Source organism: Larimichthys crocea, chromosome XIV, assembly GCF_000972845.2.
Source record: "Larimichthys crocea isolate SSNF chromosome XIV, L_crocea_2.0, whole genome shotgun sequence".
Classification (NCBI taxonomy): Eukaryota; Metazoa; Chordata; class Actinopteri; family Sciaenidae; genus Larimichthys; species Larimichthys crocea.
Genome location: NC_040024.1, coordinates 10,417,017 through 10,441,938, shown reverse-complemented (window position 1 = coordinate 10,441,938; position 24,922 = coordinate 10,417,017). Strand labels below are relative to the sequence as shown.

Below are 24,922 nucleotides of genomic sequence, written 5' to 3'. Positions count from 1 at the left end.
AAATGTAGCCAGGACCGCCTCTGTGTGTACACATACAAATGATAAGTCAAAACAGCGCTAAATCTGGCTGAATTATGAAAGGTATAAGGAGCCGAAAGAGCCAGCTCTTCTTGGTGAGTCAAATGACCCGACCCTCCCTAAAAAGAACCTAACTTCCCATCAATACACTATATACAAAGGGTGTACTAAATATATATACATGATATATGTGTGTAAACATACAAATCAGTAAGTAAAAACAAAAAACTAAATCTGTCTGAATTATGAAAGGTATAAGCTTGGGAGCCGACAGAGCCGGCTCTTCTTGGTGAGGCAAATGACCCGACTCCCTAAAAAGAACCGAACTTCCCATCACTACTATACAAAGGGTGTATTGAATATATACATAATATATATGCAGCGCCGCTCCTGGCCACATTTGCGCCCTGGGCGAACCCCCCCCCCGAGGCGAACATTTTCTCGTGTGCCCTAACGGCCGCCCGTGCGCCGTGCGCCCCTGGATGCGTGCGCCCCATCGGTCTGTCCGACGCCCCCCTCTGCCTTGTCAACACCCCGCGCCCGCTCCGCTAACTTAATGAGCGGTATCGAAAATTACCGTTTTTTTGCTTTTTCGGGCGTTCGTGCGCCCCCCACGGAGAATGCGCCCTGGGCGGCCGCCCACATTGCCCATAGCTAGGACCGGCCCTGTATATATGTGTACACATACAAATCAGTAAGTCAAAAAAGCGCTAAATCTGGCTGAATTATGATATAAGTATAAGCTTGGGAGGCGAAAGAGCCAGCTCTTCTTGGTGAGTCAAATGACCTGACTCCCTAAAAAGAACCGAACTTCCCATCACTACTATACAAAGGGTGTACTGAATATATACATAATATATATGTGTACACATACAAATCAGTAAGCCAAAACGGCGCTAAATCTGGCTGAATTATGATATATGTATATAGGTATAAGCTTGGGAGCCGAAAGAGCCGACTCTTCTTGGTGAGTCAAACGACCTGACTCCCTAAAAAGAACCGAACTTCCCATCACTACTACAACATTTCCCGCCCCCTTGCCTTGGGGGAAAATGGCAGACGACGTGAATCATCTTGATGTTTGATTTCATCTTTGGTTTTAGATTCTGGGAGAACAGCCATTTTTTTTCTTCTTCTTCCCATTTCGCTTCCCAGCTGTCACATTTTGGACGCTCCGATAACATCACGTTACTTAAACTGAATATAACGGTTGTTTAAAAAAAAAAAACTAACCAGATCCGTACGGCCATCACCGTGGACACCGTTTGAGGAGCTCTCGCGCTGACAGTCTCGGGTAAGTTAACGTGAAGGAGACGGCAGTTGCTCTTTAAGGAATTGAGCTCGCGGGCGACCGTTAGTCAACGTATAGACTTCGGTTTAGTTTAATACGGTTAAACAAACACAGCTGGAGTGACGTGAGGGATATTCAGGTGTTTTATTTGAAAAATTATTAACGTGAAGACGCGTGCACGAAGCCCAAAGACAGGTAACGGTAGCTAGTAGCGCACACGCGCGGTCCTTCAAAATAAGAGCTAACGTTAATTTAACGGTTGTTAAATCATATTTTGTGAATAAAATAAGCGCATTATAATTTAAGTGTCATTTTTAATCCTCATTTTTATCATTTTAACTTGTATTTTATATATTCGGCAGCCGAAAACGTGTTTTATTTTGAAAAAACAAAACCAAACCGGAAGTAGTTTGTTTTCTACACCTAGACTTGACGCTGGTCCGGTCTTGGAGCATCACAACATTGTCGCTGCCGCTTTGTGTTCAAAGGGGGGGACAGAAAGCATCGCACTTGTCTTCGATGAAGGTAAACACGCGGATAAATGAATGACATTTAAACGAGCATGACGTCGTAGAGTTTGAATATAATGTGTTTATTTAAAATAAGCTGTCAAAACGAAGGTTACGTCCTCGGCGGGGGGTCCGTAAATGTGTCATTGTTGGTGTTTAAAGACTTTAACACCGCCTTTTTATTCTATTATCGTGTGTTTTATAATAATTAACGTGCAGGAGCTTGATGTGAGTGTTGTGTCACATCCCGGTGCTCGGGCCTGCTCTGTTTACAAACAGTCTCCGTGTCGCAGTTTGGTTTTAACGCATTTGCAGTGAATGCAACACTTGAATGAATCAGCTGTTCTGGTTTGTCCTGCTCTCTCTCATTGTGGGTCACCTTCATTCAGCACAAACACTGATGCTGCTGCCCACAGGCCTCCACCATCCAGCCTTGGACATTTCTTTATCTGCACCTTTATTTAAAAATTAAAACAAATTAAACTCACAGCAAGAAGACAGGAGGGCATGCATCTTGGTTTGTGGTGCCCCTTCCTATATATGTGTGTGTGTGTGTGGACTTTAAGGGAAATGTGAATATTGGTGCATTGCAGTCAGTGTTTGAGGCGGATGGGAGGAGGGAGGAGGAGGGAGGCGAGAGGAGGAGGGAGGAGGATGGGTGAGAGAGAGAGGGAGGAGGGAGGAGAGGAGAGGAGAGGAGGACAGGTGCGCCTCCACCATCAAAGCAGGGGAAAAAGAGGAGAAAGTCACGATGTTGCACAATCGGCCGCTCTGTCCTCCTCCTCCTCCTCCTGCTCCTGCTCCTCCTCCTCCTCCTCCTGCTGCGTCGGTCAACCCTCAGACCTGCAGGCCGCGTGCTCGGGACTATTTTCCTGAGGCAGATCCCTCCGCCTGGATCTGTCTATAACAGGGTGGTGATGTGTGTTGACACACTGACGTGTTGTAGATCAGAGATAGATGTTTGAATGTGTGGATGGAGAAATGCATCATGACTCATGATGACCACTGGCATTACTCAGTGATTTGTCTCTTAAACATCCTCTGATCACTAGCCCAAACTTAATTCTCATCATAACTTCAGAAAAAGTTGTCGACTCATTGAAAAGGTGCCAGAAAACTGAAACCATCCTCATTCCAGCTTCTAAGATGTGAGGATTTTCCTTTTTTCAAAGGTTTTTATACTTGGAAATTTGATTGTTTGGACAAATCAGAGGATCCTAAATATGTCACTGAGCTCTGAGGCTTTTGAGGTCGTTACACTAATTAATATAGATATTTAAGAGTTAGATTTAAAGTGATAATCACATATCTATCTACGTTTATTAATTTGAATCCTTTAATTTGAACTTTTTTAATAAGAATATTCCACTGACAGTATAAAATGTTTCTCAAGAGCCATGTTGATAGTCCTGCCTGAACGTTGTACACTGTGAATTCTGCATAATTTTAACTTTTAGGCTGTAAACATGTTGATTTCTGCTGTGAAGTCATTTGAACATGGCACGAAGGGTTGCCGCTTTACTCATCAAGCATCTAAAAAATGTTTTGGACTGTTTTGGACAGATAAAAGAAACCCGAAGACGTTTGTTAGAATGTGATTATAGATATTTAAGAGTTGAATTTTAAGTGCTAATCACATCTATGTTTATTCGTTCACTAAAACATGAATATTTTTGATTTGATCTTTTTCGTAAGAATACTCCACTGATAAAAGAACGGACAGCGTATGTGCCAAAGGTTTCTCAAGAGCCCGAGTCTGTTAGGATGTGAATATATAGATATTTAAGTGTTAATGATACATCAGCCTCTCCTTTAATTTATGATGTTCAACATTTTACGTCCCGGTAGACGTCGAGAGATGTTGTCTGTGATATTTGATGTAGTCATCATCGTCGTCTTAATCCTATTTCCTGGTCGCTGTAAGCTGCTGCGTCACTTTTTAAGCTCGGAGGAAAAGTCTGAATGGGTTTTACTTACACACACACACACACACACACACCTCATCGTGTTCCATCTAGTCTAACCACCCATGGGGCACGTTGGGCAATAATGAAATGGGAAACTATTATTTAGCCGTTGACCTCTTTGTAATGGGAGAGAAAGGCAGAGAAGCTTTGTGCAGCAGCTGCAGACTGACTATACTTCATATTTCATATCCTCCATCTGTTTTTTTAAATCTCTTGTTGAATTAAAATGCGCTGCCATGCGATAAACGCGTCTTGGGAACGTTAGTGTTCTTCATCGAGGTTATTTTAACCGTGCCTGACACGTACTGTACTTAAGTGTGCGTGGCTCATCGTTCCTCGTGTTTCCCTGCAGGGTTTTATATTATAAATATAGATTTTAACTACTTAGCTTTGACACCATAATACCTCAGTTTTTGCACCATAATGAAATAATGAGAATTTGTTCTGTTCTCTTCTTTCCAAGCTCAGATTTCTTTTCTTTCTGACCTTCGTCTCATTTCCGCATTCCTCATATTCATTGTATCAAATTTCTCTTGCTCTTTTCTTCTCACACTTTTGTCTCTTGACCTCAGTGACACACACACAAAGGATGTGGTTGGAAGACAGTGCACACTCTGCAAAAAAAAACACAAAAACACCTCGTCATTGTTGTTTCTTTTTTCTTTCTGTTCAGTGTGTATGAAACCAGGCAATGTCCACCATGGTGTATCCACGTGAAGAAGCCCTGGAGAGACTGAGCCAGGATGAGATCGTCCTCAACACTAAGGCCGTCATGCAGGGCCTGGAGACGCTGCGTGGCGAACACGCCCAGCTCCTCAACTCGCTGCTGGACTGCACCCAGCCGCCGGCCGCCCAGGAGAAGTCCGGACTGCTCCGCAAGAGTCTGGAGGCCATCGAGCTGGGCCTGGGAGAGGCACAGGTAACACTCTTGGTTAAAACAAATTGGCACAACTTTACGATTTCGGTTAGTAAAATTTCCCTCCTCTCTAGGTGATCATCGCTCTGTCGAGCCACCTTAGCGCCGTGGAGTCGGAGAAGCAGAAGCTGCGCGCTCAGGTGCGTCGCCTCTGCCAGGAGAACCAGTGGCTCCGCGACGAGCTGGCGGGGACGCAGCACAAGCTGCAGCGCAGCGAGCAGAGCGTCGCCCAGCTGGAGGAGGAGAAGAAGCACCTGGAGTTCATGAACCAGATCAAGAAGTTTGACGACGACGTGTCGCCCTCGGAGGAGAAGAACCAGAGCTCCGGTGGCGGCAGTGGAAGCGGAGGAGACACTTCAAAGGACAGCCTGGATGATCTGTTCCCCAACGATGATGACCAGGGACCAGGTATGACATCAGACAGGAGATGATAGCAAGATGCTAAATAAAGACATTTCTAAAGATAGTGTCTTAACCTCTAAAGATAGCGTCCTAACCGCTAAAGATAGCATCCAAACCTCTGAAGATAGCGTCCCACTGAAGATAGCGTCCCACTAAAGATGGCGTCCTAACCGCTAAAGATAGTGTCCTAACCTCTGAAGATGGTGTCCTAACCTCTGAAGATAGCGTCCCACTAAAGATGGCGTCCTAACCGCTAAAGATAGCGTCCTAACCTCCTAAAGATAGTGTCCTAACCTCTGAAGATAGCGTCCTAACCTCTGAAGATAGCGTCCCACTAAAGATGGCGTCCTAACCGCTAAAGATAGCGTCCTAACCTCTAATGTTAGCGTCCTAACCTCTAATGTTAGTGTCCTAACCTCTGAAGATAGCATCCCTCTGTAGATAGCGTCCTAACCTCTGTAGATACTGTCCTAACCTCTGTAGATAGTGTCCTAACCTCTAATGTTAGTGTCCTAGCCTCTAATGTTAGTGTCCTAACCTCTAATGTTAGTGTCCTAACCTCTGAAGGTAGCGTCCTAACCTCTAATGTTAGTGTCCTAACCTCTGTAGATAGTGTCCTAACCTCTAATGTTGGTGTCCTAACCTCTAATGTTAGCGTCCTAACCTCTAATGTTAGCGTCCTAACCTCTAATGTTAGTGTCCTAACCTGTGAAGATAGCGTCCTAACCTCTAATGTTAGCGTCCTAACCTCTGAAGAACAAAATCCGACATGTAAAGTTTGAACAGAAACATTAATTTCTGGATTACATTGATGCCAAATTGACAAGAAGACTGTCGACCTCTGACGTCCTTTATCTCGTGTTCCTAGTGTTTTGTTTGAGTTTTTAAACCATATCATATTTTACACAAAGGTGCCGTTAAGCCGAATCATCCCTTATCTGCGGTGGCCTTAAAGCACGGCGAGAGAATCAATGCTGTTTTTATTTAATGTACCAAGTCTCTCTGAATGTCAATACAGCCTTTCAGTAACACAAGTATTCAGGCCTCGACTGCCCTTAGGCCTGCAGTAATTTAAACACTGAGGCTCATGTGTTGCATACAAGCAGCTCCTTGTTGACGCTGTAACGCTGCAGCTAGCCCCTCCGGCTGTGCGCATAGTTTACATAGGAGGTTAAAGTTATTTGTAGCAGTGAGCTGTGGTTTGGTTTGATGCCGAGTTCACTGTCTAAACAGAAGCTAAGTGGATTTGTGGATCCATGTTAACAAAGACGGAAAAAGGTCACTGACCACGTAAACCGTGCTCAGCTTTCCTGCCCATTAGCCAGCCGCTGAGTGCTCTCGTATCACTCTCTTCAATTTTTAATAACCGAATAAAAAATGCTTTTATGTCTCTTAGCTTTGTTTTATGTTCACTTGCAGAGTCGACTGCACGTTTAGCCGTTTTGATATGACCTTTCCGTTGTTGCATTATGTCTTTCTAATGTATAAATTGTAGCAGAAGGACGGAGAGGAAAGGGAAACAGAGTCTTTTATTTAAGCCTGGATGAGAGCGAGAGGGCGTAAGGAGCAAGAGTGCTCAGAAAATGTGATTTTTAAAGAATTTATCCAGTTTCTGGGCAGCAACACTGAAGAAATAGAGCAGCAGTTGTTACAAGAAGCAGCTGGATTTCCTTTTAATCATAATCACATGACTTTTAACGAGTCATTGGGTGTAGGCTGAATTGTGGGATTGTTTGGGAACGTCTCAGTATAAGCTGGATGTCCAAAACGTGCCAGAGAAACTGGCTACAGCAGCCACCGATCGTCACACGTTTAATATCCTCCCCTCTGGCCCACAGCCCAGCCCAGCGGAGAGGTGGCAGCCCAGCAGGGAGGCTACGAGATCCCGGCCCGCCTCAGGACGCTCCACAACCTGGTGATCCAGTACGCCTCGCAGGGGAGGTACGAGGTGGCCGTGCCGCTGTGCAAACAAGCCCTGGAGGACCTGGAGAAGACGTCTGGGCACGACCACCCTGACGTAGCCACAATGCTCAACATCCTGGCCTTGGTGTACAGGTGGGGGAACTGAAAGGAGGTAGTTTGATTAACATTCATCGTTGGTATCGGTTATAAGCAAAGTGTTGTTTTGCAGGGATCAGAACAAGTACAAAGAAGCAGCTCACCTCCTGAATGACGCCCTGGCCATCAGAGAGAAGACGCTGGGCAAGGATCATCCAGCCGTGGCCGCGACCCTCAACAACCTGGCCGTCCTGTACGGAAAGAGGGGCAAATACAAGGAGGCTGAGCCTCTGTGCAAGAGAGCGCTGGAGATCAGAGAGAAGGTGAAGGAACACACCAGGTTTAGACTCATTACAAAGAAACAACTCCATGTGATTATGATTAAATATATACACGCACACTTTCGTCTTCAGGTGTTGGGGAAGTACCACCCAGATGTGGCCAAGCAGCTGAACAACTTGGCCCTGCTGTGTCAGAACCAGGGCAAGTACGACGAGGTGGAGTACTACTACAGACGAGCCCTGGAGATCTACGAGTCCAAACTGGGAGCCGACGACCCCAACGTGGCCAAGACCAAAAACAACCTGGTGGGAACAAGTCCAACATTTAAGAACATTTAACGCACAGTTAACGAAACTTCAGTGTTTCGGGTTTCCTGTGGTGTTTGTTCTTCCACAAGCTTTTCCAGTTTAGACCCACGAGTTAACGGCTGTCCTTGTTGCTTCTCCTCAGGCGACGTGCTACCTGAAGCAGGGGAAGTTCATGGACGCCGAGGCTCTGTACAAAGAGATCCTGACCAGGGCACACGAGAAGGAGTTTGGATCTGTCAACAGTGAGCAGGAGCCGACGTTCTCGGCTCTTTTTAATCTTTTTACTTTGCGTTTTCACTTCCCCTGACAGCTGCTGTCTTTTGGGATTCAGTTACTTTAGTTATTTATTTCTGTATTTTATTTATTTGGCCTCACCCTGATCCCCGCCGTCACCTTCGGTACTCTCAGCAGGTTAGAGGATTATTTCGTGCTATTGAAGCGAGCGAAGCAGCTTAACGTTGATGTTTCCCTCCCGCCGCCGCCGCCGCCACTAAGCCCATCAAACCCTTATGTGCTCACACACAGAGAGAGGCGGCTTTGGCAGGAATTTAATAAAACACAGCCGTGTGTTATTAAAAATGTGTTTACATGGATAGAGGAGCTTCATTTAGACATTTAGGACAATCCCAGGATTATTTTTCCTCATTTGTTTGATTTCTCGTTTTTTCATGGTTTTTGTTTTGTTCCTTTTTTTTTTGCAGATGACAACAAGCCAATCTGGATGCACGCAGAGGAGAGAGAGGAGAGCAAGGTCAGTTATTCACTTTGACCTTTTTCTTTGACGGCAGGCTGCTGTTATGGAAATGGACTGTACGGCAAAATGAGAGTGATGGAGAGCTGCAGACTATACAAATGACTACAGGGACATTTTAATAGGATGTTTTAATAGGGTAATGTTTCATACTCGGCTTCTCCTCCCCTCTGCCTCCTTTTATTGTAATCATTGTCTCTCTGTCTCTCTCAGGGTAAGCGTAAGGACGCTGGCCCGTATGTAGAGTATGGCAGCTGGTATAAAGCCTGCAAGGTGGACAGGTGAGTCACACGTCTGTATTCACTGGAAACATGAAGCAGGTTTTTACATCATTTAAATGCTGAAAATATAACCTGAAAATTGCTGATTATGAATCCATACCTGCATAGTTCATTGTAATTCATAACCGCATCATTCTGTCAATCAACAAAGAGAGACGGTCTTATTATTGTCACACAAAGATCATACAAGGAACACTTCAACAGTCTTTGGTCAGTGTAGGTGTACTGCAGATTTCTCAAAATCGACGACCATCGTCTCTGATCACGTTGCTTTGGTCACCCGGTCGTGCCGCTTCGCACTTCACATCATCGGTAAAATCAGGCCTTACCCGACTCAACAATGACGGTCATCTCGTGACTCGATTACTGTAACGCCCTCCTGACGGGCCTCCCAGCCTGCACAGTGAAACTTTCCCTTTTTTTTTTTGTAAGTCGCTGGATAAAAGCGTCATTTTATTTGCCTGTTTTTACGTGAAAAAGATCTATAAGTTGCAGACAGTGGAGATGTATTCTAAATTATGTAGCACAGAAATACCATCTCCTCCCAGTTGGTCCTAGAGAAACAATGGCACTAACAGTCCTTAAACAAACATGAGCGAGTCCATCGTTTGTTCTCACCTTAATTTGGCTTTGAAAAGCACACACTGGCAGATCTCCAGCACTAATAAAAGGGACAGACTCTGCAAAGTGAAGCGTTTGTTTGACCTCAAATGCAGCCTGGCTAAACTCTGCCATAAAAACCTTCTTGTGGCTCAGTTAATGTTTGGTTTGTTGGTGAATGCAGCTTCAAAGCAAACAGGAATAATACATGTTTTTCCCTTATGTTCTTTTGCAGCCCGACCGTGAATACAACCCTGAAAAGCCTGGGAGCTTTGTACCGTCGCCAGGGCAAACTGGAGGCAGCAGAAACGCTGGAGGAGTGCGCCAGCAAGTCACGTAAACAGGTACAACCACAAACGGCAGCGTCCAGTTGAATTACGGCTGTTAGATTAGTCGACTGGGCTCTTTTACAGCGGCTCGGTCAGTTAAGAAGCCCGATTAGTTCAATAGACATTCACAGCTTTTATTTATTGGCCCATAAACGAAGCCAAACAGCTTTAAAGATCAGTCATGAAGCTAATGCGTGTACGTCGTAGACGTGCTGTGTGAGCTATTGTGGAAAAGGCTTTGATTTATTCTCCAATCCCTTTTAATCACTTGTGTCCAATCTTTGTTTTTCTTTGTCTTTTTCTTTCAGGGTATTGATGCCATTAACCAGAGTAAGGTGGTGGAGCTGCTGAAGGACGGAGGAGCCGGAGGCGGCGACAGACGACACAGCAGGGAAGGAATCAACGGTCCGGGGGGACAGCGAGGGGAGAACGAGGGCGATGACTCCGCCGAGTGGAACGGGGTCAGTTAACAGACGCCGACTCATTTCACCTCGCCGCTAATGACAGTATTAACAAGTTCATCGCGTAAAGGTCATCACAACCTTTCAGGCGATGCAATTAAAGTCATATTAATGATGTAATTCAGCACGGCAGCGCAATTCGTAGTAGTGATTAAAGCAAAATCACGAGACGGGAGCTCGGTTTGCCTTCAGCCTGACCAGCCTTAACGGGAAATCTAATCGATATGTAATGTTCGTCTCCAGTGAATGCTGACTCGCTTTTTTATGTTTTCCTCCCTCAGGACGGTAATGGGTCTCTGCGCCGCAGCGGCTCCTTCGGGAAGATCCGTGACGCCCTGAGAAGGAGCAGCGAGATGCTGGTGAAGAAGCTGCAGGGAAGCGGACCACAAGAACCTCGTAACCCAGGGTAAAATCTGTGTGTGTGTAAACACGCATGCAAATATGATTATAGACCATCAGGAGTTCAATGTAGGCTTCAACTAATCGTTTTTATTGAGAATATTTAACAATAATAATCAATTAATCTATAAAATGTTGATCCACAACGATCCAAAAACATTTAATCTGTAATGAGCTTCAGGGTTTATTGTTTTGTAAAACATTGTTATCATTGTTATTCATCTTTTAAGTGGCACTGAAACCTGAACGAACGCGTCGTTCGCACCTCTAACGTGACGTGTTGCTGAATGAAAATGAATATAACGCTGTGGTTTAAGCATGTAAGGAAATCAAATTCTTTGAACTGACTTGGCTTACTTAAAACTGGGCGTGGCTGAGTGAATGCAGAGCTGCAGCAGCTGAAATAGAGACATCAAGAGATGAGTGACAAAATAATGTTAAACCTCAAACTACATCCACATAGACATTTTTTAACTAGTAACCCTGCTACGGACGTGCAGTTTTATTTATGTGACAGGTAAAAAAAGATGTATTTGATATAAAAACACTTGAATATTTGCTCTATACTAAAATATAACTTAACAATAAACACAGCGGATAGGCAGAATAAACACAGCGGATAGGCAGAATAAATACAGCGGATAGGCAGACGGATAGGCAGAATAAACACAGCGGATAGGCAGAATAAACACAGTGGATAGGCAGACGGATAGGCAAAATAAACACAGTGGATAGGCAGAATAAACACAGCGGATAGGCAGAATAAACACAGCGGATAGGCAAAATAAACACAGTGGATAGGCAGACGGATAGGCAAAATAAACACAGTGGATAGGCAGACGGATAGACAAAATAAACATAGCGGATAGGCAGAATAAAATTTACTGCATCTTTCAGGAGACTTTTGACAATTTAACAATGTTTTTTACTTGACTTTTACTTTTATAACTTTTCTTGTCACTGTCAGAGAGGTATTCATTTAAACATTATGTTTATTACTGACTGGTCTTGTCCGCATGGTGCTGCATTTTTTTGATGGACATTTTTTTGGACATATTTTCTGTATTTTACACTATTTGCTTTAATCCATCAAGTTCTAAGTTAATAAAGTGCCTCTTCCTCAAAATTATACATCTTGTTGCACCTTCCACCCGAATACCAATACTGGTTTTTATTAGACGCAATATGCTGATGTTAATGAGTTATTAACGGTTTCATCTCATTGTTCGATTGTATCGTTTTGCTCAGAATGAAGAGAGCGAGCTCCCTCAACTTCCTCAACAAGAGCGCTGAGGAGACCACACAGGTACGACTGTTGTCTTCATGTGTTCGTCTCACCTGCCACGGCACGTGATGTTAAGCCTTTAATGCAATACGTTTTGTTTTTTAGGACGCCAGCTCCGGATTCTCTGACTGCAGGGGACTAAGCGCCAGCAACGTGGACCTATCCAGACGCAGCTCCCTGATTGGCTAGACAGAGACAAGAGGAGGCGGGACACGGCGTGGGGGTTTGTGGGGTGGTAGACACGGAGCGGCCCGGCGAGGAGAGGCTGTTTGCAGCTTGGTTTGATCAAACAAACACACCTAAAGCTCAAAGCGAGATCAAACACTTTGCACCTGCAGCATATTTTTTTAAACAACACTCAGTCGTCACTAAACGTCATCCCGTAAGACGCGGTCGCTGCTTCGCTGTACAAACCGCTGCCCTCGATCAGAACAGAGAACATTTAGATACACATTAATCAGCATGCTGCTTACTAGAAAGTGGAATGTCTGCACCTGAACGCCTCGTGTTCTTTCAAACTCATACCACCGTAGCAAACGCATCGTATCACGTCGTGGTGACGAGTCTGTCTCGTTAGATCTCACACCCTCACGTGCAGACACTCAACCTTTAGGTAGGCTAAACTGGTTTCAGTTCAAAGAAAAAAACCCACTGCACTCTGTATATTTCACCAGTAGCATGTTTGCTGATGCTGACCGCTCATCGAATGCACATCATGGACGGTTTAAAAAAAAAAAAGGTACGATCCGCTTCGATTTTATCCGAGAATACGAGTAATCTTTTGGGTATTTTCAAAAACAAATCATTAGCACTAACCATTTAAACCTCACTTTTTGCCTTCTTGTTTTTTATGTATATACAGTTTTAAATTATTTGATATTTCATCCTTTGTATATAGCGCACATTTGATCTTGTGTTTTTTGTTTTGTTTTTTCTTTTTGTTTACACTTCATTGGGTTTAAAGACGGTCTCAGCTGGAAAAAAAAAATATGTAAAGGGGGACGAAGACTGGAAAAAGAAGGATGGCGGGAAAACGCTGATAATCTGCTGACATTCGAGATAAGCCGCAAGGTTTTAGTCTAAACTGTAATAATGCACTTTTGAACGTGACGGTACTGTACACAGTAGTTCTCACTGCGCCCTCTACTGGACAGGCTCACGGCGAAAATCTTTTAAATAAACGAAAAAAGTTAATTTGAAAGGTTTCTCTTGAATACTACCTACAGAAAGTTAAATTGAACACTAGAATCATTAAGTTCAGGTAAGTTTTACCGACACTAATTTACCAAACAGCCACAAGCCTGAAGCGATATCGAAGGAAAATGCTGTGAAAGAGACGTTTAAATCTGATTTGTTTACAATCATTAAACTGGGAAATTTAAGGCATAATCATTTCGAAAAAATTATACTTTATTGGTTTAAAGCTGACGCAGCTACAATCTGTTTACTTTTATTACTTCCTCTTTGTGAGAATTTGTTTTTGTCTCGTTGACTGTTGCTGAATATGTATCTTTTTTTTTTTTTGTACAAAACAATCCTTAAGTGTTACGTTTGTCGACGCTGACCCGGACGGGCGTCATCAGTCGCAATCACTCGCAAGAGAATCCGACTGTTGAACGTCCGTCCTCGATGAATTTTGTTGTGCTGTTTTGCTTTTTTTCCTGTTTTGGCTCTGAGCTTTTATTTTGAAGGTACTGCAAACTGATTATCTGAATGTTACGTTTCATGTCGGTCTGGTGGCATACGCACTGGATTTATGGAAGCTAAACTCCACCAAAATAAGACCAATATCTACAGAATGTACACGAAGCAAAAAATCAGGATTGGCACTTCCTCAACTGTTGTTGTTTTTTTTTTGTTTTTTTTGCTTTTAATCCACCTTACACTTTCTAATACAAGAAAAAAAGGTTCATTCTTGACAAGTCTGACTTAAACACTACGAAAGACGCAGGTTTGTCGCGAAGATATTTCGTCCGCGATGGTCGCCACGTGCCGTAAATAACCTAAAGTTGCCCTTCTTTTGAAGTCACGTCACTTCAGTTAAACAAAAAAAAAAGTGCTTATTATCTATCAGCTTCTCATTGTGCTGAATGTGCGAGGTGACGCAGGTTGTTTTGTTTTTTTGGATAGTAACGAAGAAAAACACGAATGCATGAAGGAACGCGGGAGTTTAAGTAAGTGTTGAAGCGGAGAAGGAAAAAAGAAAAGTGCTTCGGAAAGATGTTAAAAGTGCTTTAAGTGTTGTTCGCAGCAAATAATGTACAGAATTTATCCGTATACGACTTTTATGTGTATGTTTACCGTATGTCACACGTTCTCACGCATAACGATGAAATTCCTTTTAATCTCAAACAATGTAGTTGTGTACAAAAGTTAGTTTTCCTGACTGAGTTCCTCTACGCACCGTACTGTAAAACCAAAACTAATCGATCATTTACCGTATTGATCAGGCACTTATTCACCCCGGCATCTCAGGCTCTGTTTGTGTGTGTGGCACACTCCGTAAAACGTGTGAAACAGCAGATCCAAAAGCTTGAAAGATGAAATTTGGTTTCTGTGACGTCCAAACATTCTCACGGAGATCGGCGCGTAAACTCAGAGCCGCGGTTGGTTCATGTTGTGGGTACAAGGGTGTTGTGTATGTATAATTTCAGCTCCTATATCGCTGCTGATTTGATGGATCTTATTGTGAAGGGGCCAACCTAATGTGTATTTTATCAAAGGTTCAATAAATACAACTTCCACTTTTCAAACTGATTCTGCGTCTCGTACATTTTCGTCATCTTCTTCAGATGGTTGTGACCATTTCAAAGTGTGTGTGTGTGAGAGTGTGAGTTGGAGGTAGAAGTGTTAACCGTACTTGTGCACTGAAGCAGAGTTTTGACTCTGTGACTTCCTGTCTCAACAACACCCCACAAAAAGGAAACCAAGACCCACCAGAGTTCATGTTGAGAAATCGACAGCACAATTGCGGACTGATCAGCTGTCGCACCGTTGAGATACGATCCTGCGACTGAGGTGAAAGGTTGCCGCTTGAATGAACCGGGATTAGACAGTAAGGTCACTTAGATTATTTTTAGATGTTCTATCAGTGCTTTTATTTAGCTAATCTGTCTTTATGTATCTTGATCTTAGTACAGGACATGTGCACACATGTTTTTGTCCACCAGTCAGTGTTAAACATCAGTTTTTAGAGCAAGAAGGTATTTGTTCTTTAAATGTGACTTTTTAGGTCATTCTGGTGATTTAATTAATAAAAAAATTAGCAACATGTCCTTTTTTTTAAGCTTTTTTGTGTGTATTTTTATCAAAAACCAACATCCACACATCACAAACGAATCCCTTCTTGCCGCAGGATCTTTCTCCATGTCCGCAGTGGCTCCCACCGGTCTAACCAGTCTCTCTGCGCCGGCTCTGGTCCAGTTCCAGCTCGGCCTGTTCAGGGAGGAGGTTCGAGTCCCTGCCAGCAACCTGAGCTACCGCCATGCCAAGAGGCTGGCTGCGGAGATCATAGAGCGCAAGGTAATGAAAAACCTCACGGCAGGGGGGTGGCCTTGTCTCACGCAGCTCGCTCATGGGGAACGCCACTGCACCTATGAAGTGTGAAAAGGTTTGAGACTTTCACAGGAAGTTTACATTGCAGACAGGAGGTTTGTGGTTTGATGGAACTGGGTACAACTGGGGCACAATGAGTTTCAAAGTGAACCAGAAAGTTTGGATATTTCTGAATAGATAGACCTAGTGCAAAAAAAAGTGCAACAAAACTGACTGAATTATCTTTAAGTCGGTGTTGGGATCTGTTTTTAATCTATTTGAAGCACCAGACAGGTGGAGTTAGACACAAAAGGAGCATTTCAAAGTAATCCCAAGACCTGCAGGTTAAAAAAATCAAGACGAGTGGAAACCGCCAGCGGCTACAAAGAGACAAAGTGCATTAAAAACGTCACTAATATTCAAATCTGTGAATGAAAACCTTTCACACAGTCCCACTTGGAAAATCTTCAGTTGAGCCTCCCTCACTCAAAAGCGTCAGGAAGTGGACTTTGAAAGGTCGCCCCGCGCAGAAAGGAGGATTGTGTAGGTTATTATCTGAAAGTGTGGTTTTTTTTAAAAAAACACCAAGCGCTTCGGCGTCATCGTCGACTGATGCAGTTTGAATGATGCTGTAGTGGTGTTTTTTTAAAGCATCTCCTTGACTGACACGTCTCTTAAACCGGACTCTGTCTAAGAACCTAAAGTGAAATGTATGAAATCGATTAAAAAGGAGCCACTGAGGGCTCAATCTTCCATCAGGAAGACTTGCGTTAGCAGCCGGCAGGTTAACGGTGCACTGAAACTGAAGTTGAGGTTAACTAAAGATGAATCGCAGGTGTCGGTCTCGGCTGCTCTGGCCTTCATACTGCCTCAGCTACAGACACTGTGTGGTCGACAAGAGCGCAGCAAACTTTCCGACCACAACCTCCCTCCACCCCTGTCTCTCACACACACACACACACACACACACACACACACACACACACGGTCTGCTTTGCTTACACTGGCGTTCCTTTTCAAGTTTGATCTTTTCTTGTATTTCCAGGCAGCAGGTCAGCAAGCGAGGGGTGTGTGTGTGTGTGTGTGTGTGTGTGTGTGTTTACTTGTACACAAACACTTCAGATGTGTCACGCTATAAATGTGTCACCGTTGAGGGAAAACCCTGTTTCTAATCGAACGTGCAATTGTTTTAAGGTCACATAAAACAACTTGGGTTGCAAATAAAAACAGAAATTCAAGAATTTTTATTGAACATTGTGTTATTATTTCAAATGATGATACTCTCTGTCAGAGTCCTTTTTATTCATGTTAAAACATCAAAATTGGCAGAATCTAATTAATTTTTACTCATGAGGAAGCACAACTCATCTGCAGTCCATCATTTACAGTATTAAGAACCATTTCTGCATGTCACGGGACTGTTTTTGTATTTTAGCACCTCACACGTTGGACAGATGTCGACTGAAGATGTGGTTTTCCGTAAGATAGTTGGCATGTCAGATGGCATCATGGTTTTTACTGTGTAAATGGGTCGTGGTTTGCGATCGTGTTGAGATCGACTCTCACAAACGCGTCTTTCTGTGTCTGCCCTGCTAGACGTTGAACTTTTTTCTCCCATGTTGCGCTGATTGAATCTCTTTCTCTCTGATCAGAGATCAGTAGCTGAGCTTTTCTTTTAACCCTCCACACTCAGGCAGAAACATCTTTTACTGCTAAAGCTTCACGTCTAGTGTTTGCGTACGTCTTGTTCACCAGGTTTCCCGCATTTTTGCAGCCGTCATTCGAATCTTGGCACTTGTTCTTCTGTAGTTTTTTGTCTCCAGACTTGAAATCATATATATCTAAACATAATCTATGTATGAGCTTCGTGCTGTGACCGTCTTTGCGTGTCTTCAGGCTCCAGACTGCAGCGTGGTGGGCGTCGGGGAGAAGATTCTGCTGTTCAGACATCAGCCCGCCTCAGAGGAGCTGCTTCGACGCCTGACGGACCAGGACGAGCTGCAGCATGGAGACCTCATCGAGGTCATCATCGCAGGTCAGGCGGCGACGGCGTTTGATTTACCAGCATTATTTAAGAGGAATAGAAGTCTTATTTTGGCGGGAACCTTGTCGTACCTTGTTACATTTTCACAGGTTAATCTCATTACAAGAGAAGCACGGGCACTTGATGTTTAGATGTTCTGTAGTTCAAGTTCATTTCACATCTTGCACTGTCAACATGTCTGTTTAAATCGGACTCAGAATCAGCGTCAGTGACCGAGATGAGGATCCGTCCACACTCCCTGGTGGTCCAGTCGTACCGGACTCCCACTTTCTGTCACCACTGTGGAGAAATGTTGTGGGGCCTCGTTCGACAGGGGCTGAAATGTGATGGTAATGATCGCTTCATCTGAGAGAACTCTGAGATGGTTTTAAAGCTCTGAAGTGTTTAAGTAAGTCTGTCCTCTCCCTCTCTTCAGGTTGTGGATTAGACTTTCATAAGCGTTGTGCTTTCCAGCTGCCCAATAACTGCAGCCGAGCACGGCGTCAGGTCAGCACCAGCCTCTCGCTGTTTCCTCCACGGCGACCTCGCACACACTCGCTGTCCAATCAGGCGGGAGGCAGTCTGGAAGAGGTAAGGTCACCGTCACAGAGTTTGTTTGTTTGTTTGTTTTTTCTCTAAACGCACTGACCGTCCGTCCTTTAACAGATCAGCATGTCCAAGCCCTCGTCCAGACCTCCGTCCTGGGCAGAGGCTCCGGTCTGGCTTGGGATCGGGTACGGTGACAAGCGCACGGCGCAGGTCCCTCACACCTTCCACATCCACAGCTACACCAAACCCACTGTCTGCCAGTACTGCCACCGGCTGCTCAAAGGACTCTTCAGACAGGGGCTGCAGTGCTCAGGTGAGTATTTGATTTAAGCTTTAAAGTCTTAGTCTGTATAGACTCATATATCATCAAATAAGATATAATTATTGGACTCTTTTAAAGGAGTAGTTCAACATATCCACACGGCATATGCTTTGCATTCTTGCCAAGAGTTCGGTGAGAAGTTTGATACCTCACTTGACTATATTTTAAATAAGTAGCTAGCACTAGCAGCCAATTAGCTTAGCTTAGCTTAGCATAAAAAATGAAAAAGAGGGGAAACGGCAAATTTTTTAGCTTTATTTGACAGAGACAGCTTGAAGAGTGACAGGAAATGTGGGAAGAGAAAGAGCCACAGGTCGGATTCGAACCCTGGGCTGCCTTCGTACATGGAGCGGTTGCTTTACCAACTGAGCTAAATGACACCCTGTATATCTCTTTTTAATGCCAACGTAAAAACAAGAAGTTGTGGTTGTGGACTATTTCCTGTTGCAGAAAGAAGAGCATCTCATGTAGCTCATGATTATTTTCTTAGTCATAACATTATGATCACCTACCTAATATTCATTGCCAACGCCATCAGGGAATACCATTCCTTGAAAGGGTTGATCTCTAACAGTGTTAAGGTAGGTGTAAAAGTCCACATGAATGGTAGGACCCAAAGTTTCCCAGCAGAATATTCCCCAAAGCATCGAGCCAGCTTGACTTCTTCACACAGTGCATCCTGATGGACATAGTGAGCTACAGTAGCTGATCTGGGCCAGCCTTCACTCCCCACGTTCTTCCATGAACTTTGCTTTTCTTTCCTTGGACCACTAACGCCTCACCAGATCTGCAGTTTTGGAGATGCAACGACCCAGTAGTCTCCTAGCCATCACAATTTGGTGCTTGTCAAAGTCGCTCAAATCTTTGCGCTTGATTTTTCGACTTTGAGGACAAAATATTCACTTCAGGTCAGTGGTCATAATGTTATGGCTGTATAAAAACATTTGGAATACAAAGAAACAAAGAACAGCTTTGATGGAATATGTAGTTTAATCAGCAACAAGCCAGGAAGAAGTGATTTCCTTGAGAATAACATTATTTATTCTGACTTATCTCAGTCTACCTCAGTAGATGTTCATTTCCTGACCATTGGGCCACCATTGAGGTTTTTTTTTTTTGGTCAAACAGCTGTTTCCATGGTCCAGCATTGAGCTCTATGTTTTACAGTCAGGCTTCTTCTTGTTAATCTTTTATTCCTCCACTCGAGTGACTTTTAAGATGCTCTGTTTTGGCAGCACTTTGACTTTAACGGACCGTTTCAGCTTCAGGAAGATAAACTGAGCCTCCATTGAGAAAACTCCTCATCACCACATTCCTCTCTCGTCTCTGCTCATTTGTCAGACTGCAGGTTTAACTGCCATCAGCGCTGTGAGCTGTTGGTCCCCAGAGACTGTCCAGGAGAGAAGAGAGGCGTCAACGGGGAAGGTGAGCAGCCAGCCGTCCCTGGAGGGGGGAAGGCTCTGGTTTTGTATCCTGGGCTGCGTTAGCTCATGTTTCTTTGAAAAGCCCTCGTGGCTCTGATGTTTCTGTAAGCCTGCGATGAGTCAAAGCTGATTCAGCCTCCATGTTAAGAGTGTTTGATAGATTCAGGACTCATTTTAGATTCCCAGAAACATCCACGTCCAAGTGGTGATCAAAGCTTGAAGACGTTCAGGTGACTTTACTGATCCTGTATACTTTGTTCAATTATTTGTGATCAAATAACTTAGAAACGAGCCAGCATGCAAATTTATGTAACTTTTATTTAACCAGGAAAGATCCCAAGAAATCTCTTTTTCAAGGGAGTCCTGGCCAAGACAAACTATCCACCTATATCGGTTTAAGCAGCGACACCTCAACGGTTTCATCTCCAGGTCTTTCACGATTGATTTAAAAACATTTTCCGACCTAACATGGTTACATTACATCACAGAACATTATAAAACTTCAAGATCTGATTCATTTAAATACTTTTAAATGCTCTTTGAAACACCTGAATCGTCGAGGTGTTGCTTTGATTGTTGAATTCGCAGCTTGTACTGCCCTTTTTTTATCTGTTGTGTCAACCCTGTGATGAACTGACGACTTGTCTAGATCGTACTTGACCAGGACTCTCTTAAAAAAAAAAGAGAGATTTTTAAAGTCTCAGTGGTCGCGCGTTAGAAAAATGTGACTCTCTGAGATTAAAGCAACTCCTTTTTCACGTGATAGATCAAGAATAAGATTTGATTTCAGTTATTTATCAAGAAAAACATAAAAATTTTGTTTTTCTGTCATTGCAGATGAAATATTTTTAGGTTTTTAGAACAAATCGAGTAATTTCAAGGCCTCACTTTGGTATTTTTCCCATTAATCAGTCAAGTGAATATTCTCTGTGCGTCTCTTTCCCAGAATCCACAGCAGTGGCTCACAGCGGCCCGCTGGACCCAGAGGACGATGATTCAGAGCTCACCATTATGAGAACACTAGAAGTCTCTGACGATGAGATGTCCACTGACGGAGACGCGATGATGGAGACGAAGACCAAGGACGCCGAGCAACCGCGAGAGCCAATGAGGTCAGATTAAGTTAATTATATTCGGTATATAAAAAGCTGGTGGTGATGTCAGACGTTTGACTCACACACACTGTCTGTCATCCATCACTGAATCCATCTGCATGACAAACACAGTGCTGAGCTTCGGGGCCGTGCTGCCACCTAGAGGCTTTCACGGCACACACAGCCGGCTGAGTTTAAATCCTCGAATCAATTTTTTTCTGTTTCTGTTTCTCGTCTTTGCTCCGTCAGTCCGTGTTTCAGCAGCAACATCCCTCTGATGAGGCTCGTCCAGACGGTGCATCACACTAAGAGGAGAGCCGGCGGAGTCCTGAGAGAGGGATGGCTGCTGTATCACACCAACACTGACACACTGGTGAGACACACACACAGATTACAAGTCGAAGTAAAAGTCCTGCATTCATTACTGAGTATTATTAGAAATTTAGCAGTACTCATAAGTCATGTTTGATGTTGTTGGATTAATATTTGATAGTTTCATCCATAAGATCATCACGTTTGTAGTGACTCCGCCCTCTTTCATGAGAAAAACGAGCTGTTTTTTCTTTGTCATGATGAGTTTTAGAAAGTTTATTTAACTTAAGAAGCATGATCATTTTCTCGACCCATGAAGTTTAACTTCATCCTTCAGTTAGATAAAATGTAGAATCAAAACGTTGGGAATACTCAAGTACAAGTACCTTGAATTTGTACGTACGTAAATGTATCTTTAACAAATCATTCTTTAAGTCTTTGACACGTCCTTTAACTTCGTTAAATGTTTGTGTTCTCAGCGGAAACGTCATTACTGGCTCTTGGACTGGAAGAGTATCACTCTGTTCCAGAACGAGAGCAGCACCAAGTACTACAAGGTAGAAGTCATGACGGACAAACACTCCTGCAGACCGGCCGATGATGTTTCCTATAACAAACACCTCCTCCTCTCTCCTCCAGGAGATCGCTCTGTCCGAGGTCCTGCAGGTCCGAGGCCCCGGCCAGCTCTCCGTGGCCCCGTTGGCGGGCGGCAGCGCTCACTCCTTCGAGGTGGTGACGTCCTCGCTGGTGTACTGCGTGGTGGCCGGAGAGAACGGGCCGGCGTGGGAGAGCGCCATCCGTCAGGCTCTGATGCCCGTCCAGAGCAGCGGAGGAGGACGCGGCGAGGAGAACGAGGGTGAGCCGGGGAAAAACATCTGGAGCTCAGATATTAAATATGAATCCAAGACTGACTTAACGAGCTTTTAATGTGGGAACATGAATCCAAACTAATCCCAACTGAGGTTTTTAATCGTGTAACGAGCAGAATTTAAATTATACAACAAATAAATCGGAATAATCTGAGAATATGTTTGCTGCTCTGATTACAGACAAAGACTCGCACAGAGACAGCGTGGTAAGTTCATGCTGCTGAATCTATAATCAATACAGCGAGCAGTGTGTCGCACATTGTTAAAGTGTGTGTGTGTGTTTTAGGACATCAGCTCGGTGTATCAGATCTTCACAGACGAGGTTTTGGGCTCGGGACAGTTTGGAGTCGTGTACAAAGGTGAGCTCGTTAATAATTTTGCATTAATTAAAAGGAAAAACTGAGAAAAAGTTTAATTATTTTTGAGAATTTAAACAAACGGTAGACAAACTCAGGACAGGACATTAACGTGATGTCACAGATCTGTGAAATGAACATTTGAACTGTCAACTTGCTGCTTGAATCCTTCAGGTACTCACAGAAAATCAGGTCGTCCGGCCGCGATCAAAGTCATCGACAAGGCGCGCTTCCCGACCAAAGAGAGACAGCTGAGGAACGAAGTGGCCATCCTGCAGGTGCTGATGCATTTCATCTTATTTAGTTTATCGTAAGAGCTGTCACATCTAATGTGTGTGTGTGTGTGTTGTCCAGAGTCTGTCCCACCACGGTGTGGTCCTGTTGGAGGGGATGTTCGAGACGGTGGAGCACATCTTTGTCGTCATGGAGAAGCTCCACGGCGACATGCTGGAGATGATAATGTCCAGCGAGATAGGCCGACTCCCCGAACGCAACAGCCGCTTCCTGGTCACACAGGCAAGATCGTTTAAATATTTAAATTATGATCATTTTATGTCGTGTTTTATGACGGAGGGACCGCAAAGGAGTCAAAAGATAAATCTGAGGTGTGAAAAATCACGTCTTTGTGTGTGAAATACGGGAGATTTTTTAATTTTCAGGCGTCTAAAATCTGAGTTAAACTCATTTAGGTTAAGTTTAGATCAGACATGAACACATTTGTAAAGCTTCTTTCTCTTCATCACTGTGTAGTTTTGACCTGTAAGAGTGGATCTGTGTCCAGTTTAGAGTTGTTTTTATGTTTACGTCTCAAAAACAAATCAGAGTTTTCATGAGTTTTTGTTTTGTTTTGTTTTGTCAGATCCTCGAGGCTCTGCGGTATCTCCACTTCAAACACATCGCCCACTGTGACCTGAAACCTGAGAACGTGCTGCTGGCCTCTGCGGACCCTTTCCCTCAGGTGTGTGAGCTTTTCGTTTCTCCGCGACGTGTCACCTTGTCGCAACAGTCGCACAGTCAACAATCCGCTCTCTGCCAGGTGAAGCTGTGCGACTTCGGCTTCGCGCGGATCATCGGCGAGAAGTCTTTCCGTCGCTCCGTCGTGGGCACGCCCGCCTACCTGGCGCCGGAGGTCATCAACAGCAGCGGCTACAACCGCTCTCTGGACATGTGGTCGGTGGGCGTCATCATGTACGTGAGCCTGAGCGGCACGTTCCCCTACAACGAGGACGAGGACATCAAGCAGCAGATCACCAACGCTGCGTTCATGTACCCGAGACAACCCTGGGCCTCCATCTCACTGGAGGGTAACTTCTTTTAAAGACCCTCGTTTAATATAGAAAATAAGTGTTTTCATTCATATTTTGTGTCTCGCTCCACACCGTTCATGATCTTTATGCTGCACAGCTCGACTTTGCAGAAGGTTTCTTCTCCTGTTGACCACTGGGTGACTCCAGTGAGCCACTTTTAACCCTGAGGTAACTCCTCATCTTGTCTTTCCAGCCGTGAGTCTCATCAACAACCTGCTGCAGGTGTCGGTCAGACGGAGGTTCAGCGTGGGCAAAGCTCTGGGACACCCGTGGCTGCAGGTCAGACACGAGCAGAAAGTGATTGTGCTGAAGATCAAGAACCTGTTCACGGTCACCTCTTATGTTTTCCTGATGTGTGTGTTTAAGTTTTATGTTTCTCCCCGTCAGAACTTCCAGCTGTGGTGCGACCTCCGGGAGTTCGAGCAGAGGTTGGGCTCCCGTTATCTGACGCACCAGGGGGACGACCAGCGCTGGATACGCTACACCCAGGAGAGAGGCCTGAGCTTCCCGTCGCACCTGTGCTGGGACCCGGACAACGACCCCGACATGTGACCTTAAAGGTCGGACAGTTTGTCGTCTGTACAGCTGAGATAAAGGAGTTATCTTTATTAATCCACAGAACAATTATTAATACTTGTAGATCTAATAAATTTAAAAAAACACAGACACCTGTTAGTAATATAATTTTCCTTTTTTATTCCAAGTTGTGGTTTTTAAAATTTAACTGTGTGAGTTTTCGTGATGGCATCGTGATGATGGACAGCATGAATGTAGGAGGAGGAGAACGGAGCGCAGATCAAAGTTTGGGGGAAAAAAAAAAAAGAGGAGTCGACTCGCACTGACTATCATGGCCGATCTGTCGATGGGACCTATTTCTTTGTTTTTGCCTTTTCCTGCTGACGTAGGCCTGCTATGGCGCCACGTCCAGCATCTTCTTATTTTGTCCACAACTTTCCTGACGCCCTGTCGTCTCGCCCTCTCTCTCTGTCTGCCTGCCTGTCTGTCCCTCCTCCTTACATTCAGGAGAGAGGTGCGTGGGATCGTTCTCTTTCTGTCTTCGTTCTTAAGTCCAGCCACGGCCCCTTTTTTTTTTTTTTTTTTAAGTCGTCTTCGCTCTGAGTTGCTGTCTCTACCTGCAGTCTTCATCTTAATAAATCAGTGCGTTGCTCCCGTTCGCCCTCCGGTTCTTCCTGAGCTTTTAAGGCTTTAAGATCTTCACGTTTCACAGTTCTTTATATCTTATTTCAACAGAGTGAGACTGGCTTTGTAACATCGTAGCACCTGACTCTGCTGACGGGCTCCCGCTGATGCCGACGTGCGTTTTATTTATTTATC

General features: G+C 44.2%; 2 protein-coding genes across 5 annotated transcripts in view; both read left to right on the top strand.

Annotated features, from left to right (window-relative positions):
• klc2 (kinesin light chain 2) overlaps positions 1-13,620 on the top strand; it is a 15,279-nt gene extending 1,659 nt beyond the window's left edge. Inside the window, exons 1-14 of one of the 3 annotated variants that reach the window (XM_027287830.1) lie at positions 1,244-1,312; positions 4,459-4,704; positions 4,776-5,109; positions 6,942-7,158; positions 7,235-7,424; positions 7,515-7,688; positions 7,834-7,933; positions 8,393-8,442; positions 8,656-8,723; positions 9,559-9,667; positions 9,961-10,113; positions 10,395-10,519; positions 11,761-11,818; positions 11,903-13,620. In XM_027287830.1, the coding sequence (XP_027143631.1) occupies positions 4,477-4,704; positions 4,776-5,109; positions 6,942-7,158; positions 7,235-7,424; positions 7,515-7,688; positions 7,834-7,933; positions 8,393-8,442; positions 8,656-8,723; positions 9,559-9,667; positions 9,961-10,113; positions 10,395-10,519; positions 11,761-11,818; positions 11,903-11,986 (1,890 nt within the window). In that variant the 5' untranslated portion in view covers positions 1,244-1,312; positions 4,459-4,476 and the 3' untranslated portion in view covers positions 11,987-13,620. Of the gene's footprint in view, positions 1-1,243; positions 1,313-1,720; positions 1,835-4,458; positions 4,705-4,775; positions 5,110-6,941; positions 7,159-7,234; positions 7,425-7,514; positions 7,689-7,833; positions 7,934-8,392; positions 8,443-8,655; positions 8,724-9,558; positions 9,668-9,960; positions 10,114-10,394; positions 10,520-11,760; positions 11,819-11,902 lie in introns of those variants that run through there. The other 2 variants (XM_027287829.1, XM_027287831.1) reach the window with 2 other exon arrangements.
• An 899-nt stretch (positions 13,621-14,519) lies between these two features.
• prkd4 (protein kinase D4) lies at positions 14,520-24,409 on the top strand. 2 transcript variants are annotated; one of them, XM_019264660.2, is made up of 19 exons: positions 14,520-14,815; positions 15,153-15,319; positions 17,228-17,366; positions 17,573-17,704; positions 17,791-17,945; positions 18,021-18,216; positions 19,567-19,650; positions 20,596-20,761; positions 20,993-21,116; positions 21,535-21,612; positions 21,695-21,911; positions 22,105-22,130; positions 22,211-22,283; positions 22,455-22,558; positions 22,635-22,796; positions 23,140-23,238; positions 23,317-23,584; positions 23,781-23,866; positions 23,975-24,409. In XM_019264660.2, exons 2-19 carry the CDS (start codon positions 15,164-15,166, stop codon positions 24,137-24,139), a joined length of 2,430 nt encoding a protein of 809 aa, XP_019120205.2. In that variant the 5' UTR covers positions 14,520-14,815; positions 15,153-15,163; the 3' UTR covers positions 24,140-24,409. The 2 variants fall into 2 exon arrangements, with proteins under 2 accessions (XP_019120205.2, XP_019120204.2); XM_019264659.2 differs by having other exon boundaries at positions 14,520-14,852.
• The last annotated feature ends 513 nt before the right edge of the window (positions 24,410-24,922 follow it).